This window comes from Scatophagus argus, chromosome 19 (assembly GCF_020382885.2).
Source record: "Scatophagus argus isolate fScaArg1 chromosome 19, fScaArg1.pri, whole genome shotgun sequence".
Taxonomy (NCBI): domain Eukaryota; kingdom Metazoa; phylum Chordata; class Actinopteri; family Scatophagidae; genus Scatophagus; species Scatophagus argus.
The window spans coordinates 6,111,384-6,126,257 of NC_058511.1; the positions used below are offsets into that span (position 1 = coordinate 6,111,384).

General features: G+C 43.9%; 1 protein-coding gene across 1 annotated transcript in view; it reads left to right on the forward strand.

The window, feature by feature from the left end:
* fut8b (fucosyltransferase 8b (alpha (1,6) fucosyltransferase)) overlaps window positions 1–14,874 on the forward strand; it is an 87,038-nt gene that overhangs the window by 50,148 nt on the left and 22,016 nt on the right. Inside the window, exons 3-5 of the mRNA XM_046372286.1 lie at window positions 9,248–9,366; window positions 10,504–10,666; window positions 14,167–14,281. Coding sequence (XP_046228242.1) covers window positions 9,248–9,366; window positions 10,504–10,666; window positions 14,167–14,281 — 397 coding nt within the window. The remainder of the gene's footprint in view (window positions 1–9,247; window positions 9,367–10,503; window positions 10,667–14,166; window positions 14,282–14,874) is intronic.

Here is a 14,874-nt window from a genome sequence, read left to right on the forward strand (position 1 = left end):
CATTCTCCTGATGGCTCCATTTGCTCCAGGGATCCAGAATCTCTGCCGCAACTGAGCCAGCATGTGATTCCTTCCCGCATGTGCTGTTACATCATGAATGTGTCTAAGAATGAGCCTTGTGACGTGTGAGTCCTTTGGCAAGATGACTTGCTGCTTGCAGTCGTCTGGCATTGCAGCACGGCTCAGCCTACCTCCCACTCTCATGAGTCCGTCTTGTACCACTGGGTTCAGCTTGCGAAGCGAACTACATTTCTTCACCCTTTGTCGTTCATTTAGCATTTCCAGGTCTTCTTGGAATCCTTTCTTTTGTGTGTATCTTACAATTTCTGTCTCTGCTTTCGTGAAGTCGTCACAGGTAAGTCTTGTTCCTTGGAATTTTTTCTTGAATCTGTCCAGTCTTTCCTTGCTTGACAAGCTTGGTTCCTTCCTTTTGTTTGCCTTTAGCTCTTTCAGCAGATCTTTCAATTTCAGGTACCAGGCTACAGCGCGTTTCAACTTTGTCCAGGATGAGTAGTACAGCATCAGCTGGTCCAGCGGGTCCTTGAAGTCTTGCACTTGTACAGCATGAGATTGAACCTTTTTGACCTCTGGGTCATCCACGTGTATCATTCCAGGATCTGGATTCTTTGGCCATTGGTCTTCCTCGCAGTGCAGGAAATCTGGTCCGGAAAGCCAGCTTTCACACTCCAAGAATGCTTCGACCGACTGACCTCGGGACACAAGATCCGCTGGATTTAGGTTGGTATTGACATACCTCCACTGCGAAGCCTGAGAGTGCTGCAGGATGGCTGACACCCTATTGGCCACGAAAGTCTTGAATCTGGAGCTTTCACTGTTCAAGTACTTAAGCACAACTGTGCTATCTGTCCAATATACTGAGTCATGGAGTTCCAATTCAAGCTCTTTCTTCAACAGCTTGTCCATCTTTACTGCAACTGAAGCTGCAGTTAACTCCATCCTTGGTATGGTCGGGGATTTCAAGGGAGCTACCCGTGCCTTCGCCATCATCAAAGAGGACTGGGTCTCACTTGCTAAGGAGCGTAGTACAAGGTAGCTAGTTGTTCCATAAGCATCTTCACTTGCATCAGCAAAGTGGTGTAGCTGAGCAAAGACTGGTGCACCAAACGCCTCCATCTTGATGCATCTGTCAACGCCAAACCCCTCTAGCTGTTGCAAGTCAGACGTCCACTTAGTCCATTCCTTTATGACATCTGCCGGCAGGCTGTCATCCCAACTGTACCTTTGCCGGCACAGATCTTGCAGAATTTTCTTGGCGGGCAATACCACTGGAGCTATGAGCCCCAGAGGGTCAAAGATCGAGCTCATGAACGAGAGCAGGCCTCTCCTGGTGTGTGGACGGTCTTTGATGTTGATCTTGATCTTAAACTGATCCGTCTCTGCACACCATTGGATTCCCAATGCTCGCTCCATGGGTAAACTGTCCAAGTTCAAGTCGAGATCTTGAAACGTTTGAGCTCGCTCGTCATCAGGAATCGAGTTGAGCAACTTTCTGCTATTGCTTGCCCATTTGGTTAGCCGAAAACCACCTCTTGCCAGCATGCCTCGCAAGTTGGAGCACAGAGTGACTGCTGCATCCTCATCAACTACTGACTTGAGGCAGTCATCCACATAGAAGTTCTTCTTCACTGTGGTGGCAGCTTCTTGCCCGAATTCATCCTCGAAGTCAGCTGCACACTTCTGCAGAGCGTAGGTTGCAACGCTTGGCGACGAGGTCGCACCAAAAATGTGCACCTTCATCTTGAATTCGGCAAGCTTTTCCTCATGATTTCCTTCTGGCCACCAGAGAAATCTGAGTAGATTTGTATCTTCTTCTTTCACTGCCACTTGGTAAAACATGGCTTCCACGTCTGCCATGACAGCGATGTTCTCTTGCCTGAACCGTGTGAGGACCCCAACTAGCGAACTTGTCAGGTCTGGTCCCTGTAGAAGCTGCTGATTCAGTGATATTCCTCCAAAGCTTGCTGCACAATCAAAGACAACGCGCAGCTTGCGCTTGACTGGGTGTCTGACTCCATGATGGGGCAGATACCAAGTTCTTCCTTCAGGCGGTTCACATTCAGCACTGTTGACTGGAACTGCGTAGCCTTTCTTCACAAGGTCTTCCATAAATGCAACATACTCTGCACGATAGTCTGCATCCTTAATGAATCTTTTTCTTAAGTTCAGTGCACGTTGCTCTGCTACTGGTCTGTTGTTTGGCATGCACAGCGATTTGTTTCTTAATGGAAGGCAAATACTGTAGTGGCCATCTTTCAATTGTGTAGACTGAGACACCATGTTCATAAATTGGTGGTCTTCTTTTGACATTTCAATGTCTTCACTCTGTCCCGCATCGGGAAAGTCCAGCTTGAATTGTTGGTGCCAAAGCTCCTCTAGCCTGGCTACTGAGATTCGGTTAGCTGTTACTGCCGGTGACCTAGTTCTCAGTCCATCATTTCCTCCTTTAAGAGGTCCGTTGACTGTCCAGCCCAACGCTGTTCTCACAGCATATGGCCCGTCGTTCACGCTACTCACCACCTGAAGTGGTTCCATGGCCTTGGGAATGTTAGCGCCGATTAGCAGTCCTACTCCTGCTTCAACGGCTGGAAGCTTCACCTCCTGTAGGTGAGGCCACCTACTGACATCCTCTTGGCGTGGGATATTATCCTTCGTCACAGGAATGGCTTTCTGGGAAAACACCTCTGAAAGCTCAATAAACTGGTCACCTTCCAGGTTACTGATTTCCAGTCCTGTCACTATGCGTGTGTTCACCACAGATTCATTCCCCATGGTTCGCAAGGAAATATTTGTGCGGCGTCCATTCAGTTTCAGCTCTTTCATTAGTGACTCTGTAGCAAAGGTAGCGGAGCTGCCTGGGTCCAAAAATGCATATGTGGTCACTATCTTGGTTCCTTTCTGTGCCTTGACTTGGACCGGAACGATGGATAGGAAGCAATCTTCTTTACCGGCCCCGGTGACACTGCATAGTTCAGATGCTTGAACAAGAGCGTTGGTGACGGCTTGCTCATCTTTGCTTTCTTTGTCTTTCGACATTTCTTCCTTTGACTCTTTGAAAGTGATGTGCAGCAGTGTCGGATGTGAACGAGCACACTCCTGACACTGAGCCTTTTCCGTACAGCTGCTACTCATATGGCCATGTTTCAAGCATGCAAAGCACAGCCCTTTACTTCTCAAAAACTCTAGCTTTTCCTTGTGTGGCTTCTTCTTGAATCCTCTGCAGACCGCTAAACTGTGATGCTCTCCGCTGCAGTGTAGACATGGTTTTGCATGGGCATCCACCGATTTTGTTTTGTTATCTGTTGAGCATTCGTTTTCCTTCTTGCCTTTGTTTTCTGCTGACAAAGCAATGGATGTTGTGAAAACCTTCTTGGATTTTGCCATGTCTTTCTCTTGTGCCTTTGGCTTCTGTCGAACTGAGTCTTTTGTGTTGATGGTGTTGTCTTTAATGTTCCCATAGAGAGGGTGTAGTAAATACTTCACTTGTTTGTTCACAAACGCAACAAAATCCTTGAATTTGACTCTTGCCTTTGTTCTTTCTTGCAGGTCGCAGGCGTACTTTCTCCAGGATTCCTTCAGCTTGTAGGGTAGCTTGTTAGCTAATGCCTTGATGCAGGCTGCATTGTCCAAGTCTTCCATGTAGCTAATATCTGCCATTGTGTTGGAGCACCCAGTTAAGAACAATGCAAATGACTGTAGCGCAGCGCCATCTTCTGGTTTGATTGTCTGCCAGTCCACTGCTTCCTTTAAGTATGCCTCTGCAATCCTGTAGTCATCACCAAAATATTCTTGCAACATTTGCTTTGCTTTGGCGTATCCTATTGAAGATGGCATGTGAATGCAGCTCTTCACCAACTCATGTGGCTGTCCACTTGTGTATTGCAACAAGAACTGCAGACGATCACTGTCATTCTCAGTACGGCTTTCAATGCCATGTTCAATGGATCTAATAAAGGATTTAAACTCCAATGGGTCTCCTTTGAATGTTTTAATAGTGAGATCAGGAAGTAGAGATGCCTTGTGATTCCTCACTAAGTACTCTGTGACATTAGCCTGTTGTGTTATGGCTTGGCACAAGCTATCCAGCACAACTGCCTCACTTTCATTCTTTTTTGCATCAGTTGCGTTTACTTTAGGTCTAACAGGCAAGCTTTGATTAAATGCATCAGATTGGGATTGGGAATAATTCAGAGCTGGCGTGTCATGTTGTGGCAATGTGAGTGGAGTGCTTTGCACTGCCCCTTTGTCATCTGGAGCATCAGACTCACAGCTGCTCACACCGTCTTGCTCATCTTCATATCTTTGTAAAACCTCCAATTGTGCATCTGTTTCAGCTAATTTTGTTTGAATTTCATGCATTTCTTTCTTAGCTTTAATTCTCCTTTGCTCTGACTGGAGCTCTGCCTCCTCCTGTTCGATGGCCAATTTTTCCCTTACAGCTGCTGCCTGAGCCTTTAGGGATGCACGCAGCAACTCAGTTTTCATTTTGATTGAGCAAGTTGACTTTATGGTTGAACGTCGTGAACTGGACCTTTTCGTGCGCACAGACCTGCTACCAGTTCGCTCTGAACCACATTCCTGTTTCTTTGACTGTTCATCACATTTCATAACGTCTTTCATCCAATTTTCACATCTCCAAAAGAAATCTGTCATTGAGGCTTGTTTGGGCTCAAAATAATTGGCTTGGTTTTCCAAAAATTCCTCCTCACTCATATATTGCTGCAAACTGTAATTTATGTCTGTAAATTCGGTCTGCAAACCACCGAAGTCGACACGCAGCTTGTTCTTAACGAGGTCAGCATTCGCGTCGTCCGCCATCAGTTCCTCGAGCTGCTTGGTCATGCTAGTAAGCTGGGCTAGCTTGCCTTTACGTGCATTCAACAGCCTGGTTTTATGATCTTCCGTACCCTTTTCTGTCATTTTTACTGCTCGTTTATATTCTGATCGTTCCATGACAGTTTAAATCTTTCACGTTTACATCCGTTTGCAACTGTTTAATAATCAGCTTTCCGTTGCATTCCACTTTGACATTCGGCAGATAGACGTCCTTTTGAATCCTAACTGACAACACGGCCAATCCGTAGCAGCTTTTTAACTTACAGTCGTCGTCTTCTTTCGAATGACAAACCTCCAAATCCGTGCAGGGTTCTTCTGTTATCGTTGTCCTTAATCATCCAGTCCGGTTTTGGCATCCAGTAGTCCGTGTAGAGCGAGTTTTTTTGACTGAAAATGTAGGTTCTTATCGTCCTTATTGAAGTTTTAGCTTGACGCTCGTCTGACTCTCTTGCATCAACAGGCTCCAAAAAATAAATCCACGAATCCACTTCTTGATTTTAACTGTTTACTTGAAAACTTAAAGCAACATTACAAAACATAAAATATGTCCACAAAATTAAGACTTGCAGGCGTTAAGATAAAAAACGAGAGCGAAAGCAAGAGCGAGAACGAGGTCAAAAAAAACTATTTCACTCCAATCTTCCTTTCCTAGTCCAACTGACCCCGCTCCCATGGCAACCAAGGTCACATTCACCCCACTGGTGGTTCCCCTAAATGTCAAAATAAAAGCGCTCTCTTACCAATATACATCACTGAAATGCACATATGTAAATAGTATTTACATCTTTTTCCAATCATGAAATTACAAATTATATTTCTTATTTATAAATTTGTATCTTTTACATGAAAACTATTTTAACTAAAATAAACTGCATTTAGGCTCCTACAGGAGCAATGAATCAAAGTTTGTATTTAATGTAAAGGCAAATTGCCTTCATGTAGCCTGCTTTCATCTCCACCTCCAGAACACTTTACATCTCCATCCATATGTATGCCTTCCCAGGTTCAGGACAGGGCTTTTCTTTTGAAGTCAACCTCAGTATATTAAATCTTACCACAGAAATATGTATGCGCCGCAGTGCCACCCAGGACCTCACCATTCAAACTGCTCCTCCCGGCTCTCTGATCACTCTGTGAACTCCACGGTTACCGGGTGCAGGGGCAGGAGCTGATGGAGCGACAGCTGGGGCAGAGTTTCAGAGGAAACTGGGATAGATGCTGAACCTCACCTGCTTTCCGGCTCAGTGCTCGGTGCCGGTGTGGCTCATCGCCCCCTGCTTTCATAGCTTGTCTTTCACACCGCAGTACACCCCCACCCCCACATCTCTTTCCGCCCCACCTCCCTCGAGTCAGAGTTTTTCTCATCTGTTACCTCTCCTGTATCGTTTGATTAAGACGCTGTTGAATCCAGCTGCCGCGTCTAGTCTCCGCTTCGGGTCCTCTAGAGATACCGTCAGGGATCATTTGTGTATTTGTGTACAATGTTTGTCTGCTTCCTGTGTATGTGTGTGTATGTGTCTGTGGGTTTTTATACCACTGAGTGTTTGGATATGTTTTATATCTGCATATCTTGGTTGGGGATGCCTTTGTTTTGCCTGCACCAGCAATGTGTCTCAGCAGTTTATGTCTCTTTGGAGCATGTTAGCTTACCTCTGTACCGCATCTTCACTCATTCGCCCGTGCTGATCGAGCCTATTTTTTCTGCCTTGTTAAAGGAGATAGCATGTTGCTTCATGTTACAATTTTAGCAGTACTTAAACCCCTCTGGGAAATTATGTCACTTAGGAAATAGTCCTACTTCCTGTACAATGGTGTAACTAACAGGTTAGGGTGTGGCCTTTGAGAAATCCTGCTGAATATTGTTTGAATAGACATAACATTGAGAACCGATAGTCACGTTAACGGTTGGAAAGGAAATACACCTGGGATCTTATTTCACTATATCTGTGTCAAGCAGCTCAAATGGTCACCTCACAGATTTCACATAGAAAGGAAGATTAAGGCATACATTTAAATACCTGCAGTACCACAAAGGTATGAGGAGGGTTCTCCTTGTCCTTCACACGGTTACATAATATAGGAGTTAAGATATCCTTTTTTTCCCCCTCAGTTATTTTCATGGCTTTGAAGCACAATGCTCAGTTAGTGCTCAGTGAAGTGGGAGGCCAGGGCTTCTCAGGGGCCGAGGCTTGAACAGTGATGGGGGAGTTGTGCAGCAAGAAGGGCTGTTGCAACTTTGAAAGTCTCATCTTTATGCCTGCCAGCGACTGATGTTCCTCACTCAGCGAGCAAATTGAGTTTGCATGCCTTGATGACTCATTAACATGGCCTTTGCGGCACTTCACCAATGCCCCTGTGCATTCGAACATATTCCATTTTAATAGTTTTATGTAGAGGAATTGATTTGGTGTAATGTCAGTAACAGTTCTTTTTTTCTGCTTGGCTGATTTGAGTTCTGCGTTTGGAGCATGACAGAGTGCTCATTTCTGTTTTCATCACATGCATGCAGTAGTTATTCGTAGTTCATTGACGCAGAGCTGTAAGCATGCTTATTTTTATCTTTGCATTTATTAGCAAGCGCTAATAGATGGAACACTGAAAACATACTGTTTCAACAAAGATCAACAAAGATTTGTGTATATGCACTTGAAAATAGCCCATTACATTAATGTGGAATACATTAAATGGACTGAAAGGCTGCCCAAACATAATTTCAGCGATAATGAGCAATTAGGCTTTGCAAGATTATCAGCCGTAAATTTTCTCAGGCTTTTGGGTTTGATGCTTTTGAGCACAGATCTCAGTCATGCGTGCGCCTGTTTTATCAAGAAGAAGCCACAAAGAGCCACAGACACCCTACAGCTGAGTTATTCCTGAATGGAAGGAAACAGTGTAAGGGAATGACTAGTTGTTTGCAAGCCATGTGCATGATTTGTTTGACAGTAAATCTTATTAGTCTGACTTAACACATATAAGAAAGAACAGACCACCATGACCACTGCTGCACCAATCAGCACACAGTAATAAACGAAGGGGATTTCCAATGTGGCTACAGTTAAATGGTCAAATTATGGTAATAAATTGTGTTTAATCTGTTTACTGCCCTTGAATGGCTTTGATATAGTAAGTGAATTTTATTGTAATATATTTTCAAATAAAATTTGTATCCACTGTATAGTTAAAATGTTGGCCCATTTCAACATAGAGACATTCTTAGATTCAATAAACTGAGTCTAGGGAGAATTTTTTTCTTTCTTTTTTCCTTTATATTATTTTTTACAGTTGAAATAGACAACTTTCCCCCATCTGTCCTTAAGTGGTATTACTGCCGCTGCCGTCGCAAAGACAACCGGATCGGTTTCCTTTTTTCTCAGAGTAGCAACTACCAACAACACAAGACAAAAACACCAGTTTGTTTATTCATTTAATCTATAATGGAGCCAAGGAAGATAGAAATGGTGCCAGGCCGCCAGCCTGACTGGATCGCCGGTCAGCCCAACGTTCCTGGGAGATTTCCTGCCCAGGGAAAATATAGAAAAATGTATTGGGGAAGCAAGTTTTATAGGAAACCAGTCAACATTGTGAGATCAACATTTGCTTCATAATGATATTTTAAAGCAAACAACTATTGCCAGTTTAGATCAAAGTCACAAAGATATTGCATCCAGCTGCCTCTCGTCTCCATAATTTGACACTCAGTACAAAGACTAGTCATTGGATATGATCCTTGGATGTTTGGACCTAACAAACATGGAAAATGATCCAGTACTTTGAGTCCCTTTTGAGCTTAAAATAAATAAACTGGGACAGGGCTCCAGGAGGCTCCACTGTGGTGTCTCAGCAAATGAAAAAGAATTTTCACTGGTGAACGCTAAAAGATGCCAGCCGTCACAACTAAGTTCTCACTGCAACTTTAAAGTCTGGAAACATCCAAATGAGAATCGAGTCGACCCACTAAGATACAGTACATATCAGATTAAGCAGCGGATGTTGGCATGAAAAACGTTCACACTGCTTCTCCAAAGTCCTGCACCTCATTAATGACTTTTTAAAATGTCGTTGACAGAGACTGATTTTGGTTGATTGTGTGAGAGGAGTTTCTCAATGTTTGCAGAGCAGCCATGTTTTTCCAAATCGAAACTCTCAAAACCAAAGATTAATCGCAGCCAATTGAGAGCTGCTTTGATAACAAAAAGTAATGCTTACTTGCATCACTACAGTGAGTGCGGTTATCTTTCTCTTTTTTTTGTTTACTGGGATACAGTTCTACAGTTTCAGGGGAGTATTGCTGAATAGTGGGACATTTTTGCACTCTCTTCATCCTATTGATGTGCACATGCTCCCAAGCTCACCTATCGCCTCCTCTCTTTGTGTATGTATTTTCTCCCCCCAGGATACCAGAGGGTCAGGCAGAAGCCGGGTCCCTGGCTGCAGGGAGACTGCGCTCCCTGGAGGACCAGTTAACCAGAGCCAAACAGAAGATCCACAGCTTCCAGAAACTCACTGGAGACGGTGAGCAGAGCAGAGCCATTTGAAAGGTTGCAAGGAAGGTTTGGGCACACAGCCTGAAAATATGAAAAGACTGACTTTGGAAGGTGCAGTGCAGGACTATATATATATATATATATATATATATATATATATATGGTTTAAAACAAAGTCAAAGGCTCTTGTGAGCTTTTGCCTGGAGCGAGAAGCTCAGTCTAGTCCAGTGTTGGACCTGTGATGATGGCAGAGCCGCACCATCGAATGGGCAGGGTTATGTGTGTGTTTGCCACTCTAAGCATTGGTCAGAGGGGCAGGAAAGCTGTCAGGTGAGCGGGGAAATGTGTGAATGAAGTGGAAGCAGTGTGAATGCCCCAATGGCAGAGAGAGAGAGAGAAAATAAAGAAGGACATGTGAACGTGGAGGGCAGCACAGGGTCAGCCTTTCCATCTTGCCGCAGGGGAAGAAAAAGCTAAAAATACCCTCCAGCTCTTTTCCACCATAGGAGGGAGTGTGAACAGAGGAGAGAGTGCAAGATAGAAAGGTAAAAAAAAAAAAGAGCTTTTCCCTCTTCACCACCACCGCCTTCTCCTGCTTGAGGCTGTCTTACCCTTTCCTCGACTTTTTTTTTTTCCTTTCTTTCTGTTTTTTTTTTTTTTGTTGTTTTTGTTTTGTTTTGTTTTGTTTCTCTTTGCAGAAACCAGAGCAGGCAGCTGTGTTATCCATGTGGGTTACTCCACATTGTTTGGCTTGGGTGGGGTATAGAGTTCCTTCCTGTTGTTAGAACTGTGTGAGAAAAAACTTGAGAGGGAGCCACGAGACACAAAAACAGCGATCATGTGCTTCTGAATGAGGTCAAAGCAACACCCTGGGACAAGGTATGAAAGAGGAAAATTTTAACGGTTATGTTCCGAAAAACCTTGCTTTGTGCCATTAGCCTATTTAGCCTCACACAATCTAATGATCTAATGCTCAGACATTCCAAAAGACCTCTTGGCCGCCTTTCCTACGGTGCTCCTCCCAGCTGTAGTCCCATGGAGGTGCTTTGAAGTTAACATCATCGATTCATTGTTTCAGATCATACCTGTGCCTCAAATGTCATGTCAGCTGAGTATCCTGGTTATGCTTTGTTGTGAGCTGTTCTCTCTTAACCGCCCCCCACAGGCCCAGGGCCCACTCAGGAGGAGCTGCGGAGGAGAGTGGAAAACGGCGTTAAGGAGTTCTGGTATTTTGTTCGCAGCGAGGTGAAGAAACTGACCAATGTTGAGCCCAGCGAGAGGCAGAAGTACGCAGACACGCTCCTGCAGGACCTGGGAAACCAAGAGAGGTGGGCATGTGGCTTTTTGAAAACGACAAGTGGAAATTTGTGACAAAGCTGACACTGAAATGAGTAAAAAAAACATACTGTTTTTGTTTCAATGACATTATCGCTTCCAGAGAAAAGGTCAAAGCAGACTGAGCTGTGTGGAGTTTTAGTCTCCCAAGGTGCACTTCCCCAGTCCAAAATCATGTACATTAGATTATTTTTCATTAGATTATTCCGTCTATATGTTTTTGCTTACACGCAGAACAAGATGGGACTCTTGAAATTGACGATCGGTGGTCAGTGGAATAGCAGTCTGGAGATGCTGAACGTCTTTTTATTTAATGTGTAACACTGAACATTTAAGAACTTTTGCTTCTTTTGTTAAATGATGTTTAAATGTTTATATTTCTCCACGTAATTTATTAGTATTGAAACTAAGATTTCACACATCCCCCATGTTACAGATTTCCTCTTTGCAGAGACTCTCAGGCTACAGTTTACCAGTGTCCTGTATGCATCAGCTTTAGATGTCAAGAGTAGGATATTTGCAGGAGAACCTGTAGTGACTGCTGCGAAACAAAGGTCAAAGGCCACACGCTCACTGTCACCTGGTTGGCGGGCCGCTGAGCAGATGAATGAAGACAGGCCTGGTGTCACTTAGCCAAGTGGTTCATTGTAATCCTGCTGAAGTGGCTTACCGGGCCCATTGTCTTAGTCGTTGCTGCCTAAGCAGCTTTCCAACGACTGATTCTTCACCTCGTAAGCACACACATGCTCATATAGTCTCAGACTTTCGTGGGCTTTCACTTTCCGTCTGAGGCCCCCACCCCTCCAGCTTTCTTTGTATGTGCTGGCCAGCACAGATAGGGGCAGAGGTGGAAGGAGCAATGAAATGTTGGACTCAAATAAAATGTGCAGCTCCCTCATTTAAATTCTGTTCAGGAAACGTGGAAGGTCCTTGACTCGGAAAATTTCCAGAGTAAAATAAAAATGTAGCACATCAAAAAAGTATGCAATTACTTACCTGCTCTCCCAATGAAAATGATCGCTGCATAATGTAGAGCTTTCAGTATAACAAAGTTTTATAGGCATGAAGTGAAATGAAATATCGTGAAAGTTCATAGAGATCTGCCATGAAGCACAATGTGTTAAAGGTCAAATACATTGCATCACTACATTCTGTAACAACTCACATTCTCAGTGTGAACCAGAGAATTTTTGCCGTTTTTGCTAAAAAAGACAAATCAGTATTCAGATTTGTCACAGATGTATTTTCTATTTATCATTTAATTAATTATGACTTACTGTTGCAGCTCTGATCTACTTAACAACAAACAAAACAAAATCAAGCATGAGCTGTTGAATTTTGGCCAGAGAACAGTTACCATTGTTGAGATAGTGACTATATTTCGGGAGATTTATAAGTTTCATAACAGAGCACATGGTGCAAACATATGCAGAACCATATATGCCATAGATTGTCCTCTGTCTTACCTGTCCTGGTTATATTCATGCAGTATTGTGAACCCGAAACCTTTTAATCGCTCTCCCAGTGGTGCAGCATCAGTACTGAGAAAAGTGATGCTCTGCCAAGCCCAGCAGCTGCAGCCTCAGCGTCTGCTGTTTGAGCCAATCAGAAGCGCTGGGGAAGCCCACCAGCTTTACATATGCCCAAGACCAGAAACAATTACATACACCCAAGAGCACACACAACCCCCGTACGTAGGGACCACCAGACAGCCGCGATGTCCTGCAGTCCCTGTCTCACTGCCAAATCCCTCAGGGCTTGTCTGTTGACTCCTGGTCGTTCGGCCAGCCAGGTTTGCTTTTCCTCCCCGCAGAGGGCCAGTGATGGCTTCCTTACGCACTTCTGGACAAGCATTTGACATCCAATCACACTTTGTGATTCCAGCTTCAAAATGGGACGATGAGTGATGATACTGTCTTATTCGTTGGGAGAGGGACTATTCATCCTACTGCACTGTTGAAATGGGACATGGCACGTCTATCTGCCTTGTGTGTATGTGTGTGTCTTTGCATGCACTACTGAATATGTGCATAAGAACTCTCAGTCACACAGGATGTGACTGATTTGGGTCAAAGAAGTGAGTAATAAATTAAGCTTGCATAAATGTGGTGTGTCTGTGTGTGTGTGTGTGTGTGTGTGAGAGTGAGTGAGTGAGAGTGTGTGTGATGTGTTTGCATCTGCCCTTGGCTGCATATATCAGAGCTCTTGGGCATGTTTTAAGTGGATAGTCACAATATTTGGCAGTGTGTGACATGGGCACAAATTCTCTGTCAGAGGCTTGCAGATGGCAGACTTAATCCAAAAAAGAGCTAAACAACCAGAAGGACCCCGTTGTCGCTAGTCAGTGTGACAGAAACAACAGTCTTTCTATAAATATCCTGAAAGCATGTTGAGCCTTGGTAATGTTTAACACGCAGTATACTGCCAACATATGCTGAATTCTCCTTTCCAACTTTCCAAAGCTGAGTCATTTTCAAAATCTACCTGCTGCAGTGCTTATAGTACATGATTCATAAGCTCACTTCAGTGTGGCTTTAAGTTTTGTCTTGGTTAAAGTTCATTGATTCTATGTGAGGATGGGAAGCTTAACCTGGCAAAAATAAGGTCTAAGACAAGATCTGCAAGATGTGTGAATTTTACAAATTGACTTAGACTTAGATCATGCTGACGTATCTAGTCTGAATGTGCAAGTAGGGTTTGGCGGTACTGACAAAGATGCTCTGTGTACTTTTATACTTTGATATTGTAAGTTTAGGAATGGTTTATTGATCACGTAACCAGGTGGGAATGTCTGCTTTTGGTGTATCATCCTGTTCACTGTGCTTCATCACACTTTAAATTAATAAATGAATGATTGCTGTGCTCTCAATGGTCTAAATTCATATTTCCTTAGCCCTGCACCCCTAGAATACATTTTTCTCTTCCAGTATCCTATCCACTATGAGTTTTAATTGACTTTGTTGAATCCAAACGCAGCATTTTAAATGTGCACGCTTTCCTGTGTGGAACTGTGTGTGTAAGTGTGTTTTCTGATCAAGAGTAAACTCCTAAGGTCACTGTAGTGAACACAGATTTTGAAGCTTCTCTCTCTCTTACTGGTTTCCCAAAAAGTTCCCCTTTTAGTTGCATCATGACTTTGAACTCATTAATGAATCCTTCCCACACAGTGCAAATGGCTGCCATGGGAATAAAGCGCAAGGAATGATAGAGTTGTTGATGTGTTGGTTAAGGACACAAGGTCATGTTTCATCATCACTTCAAGTTGTTTATGCTCTGTGTAGTACGATTTCGATGTCATTTAAAACCTTACAGCCTAACGACCGGGCTGGATACTGTCTTTGTTAATGAGAGAAACAGAAAAATGTCCTGAAAATGGGGCCTTCGGTGTAGTTTTACCATTTAAATATGAACTTAGTGCACATGTGGAGAATATGCTTCCATGTGTGTATTGTTATTTGAATAATAAAGTTTTGAAATGTGTCTGTGTCTGCAGGTCCATCATGACGGACTTGTACTACCTCAGTCAGGCGGACGGAGTGGGCGAGTGGAGGACGAAGGAAGCAAAAGACTTGTCGGATCTGGTCCAGAACAGAATCACCTACCTGCAGGTACCTACAGACACACCTGCTGCTTAGCCAACTGGCCTTGTACTCCTCTCTCCCTCTCTCTCACACACACACACACACACACACAGAGTCATATACACTGCCACATGTAGACGCAAAGACATGGTGAGCATTTATGCGAATGTTTCCCTCACACGTACATAATGCACATATGCGTTTTTCAGGGCGTCTTTCACACTTACTTGTCTCGTTTGCACCATCCATAACTGTCAGCATCAGCTACCACGAGGAGCAGGTGAGGGGTGTGATAGCAGACTGTTTCAGCAGTCAGATCTGACAAGCAGGATTCTTGTTGCTTGTCAGCGGTTTAGTGAGACATACACACACACACACACACACACACACACGATCGTCAGAACACAGACACACATGCAGAGGTGTAAAATGACAGCTCGGCTGAAGCGCACATGCAGAAATGCAAAATCGTGAACACTGGGCGAAGTCAGACACAAACTTATATGTACATATACACCATACACATATACAGATACACATATGCTTACAGCTCCACGCACGCAGCCTGAGATCCACCACACATCCATCTACTCACCCCCAGCTGCCCCGCTCCCCTTCCC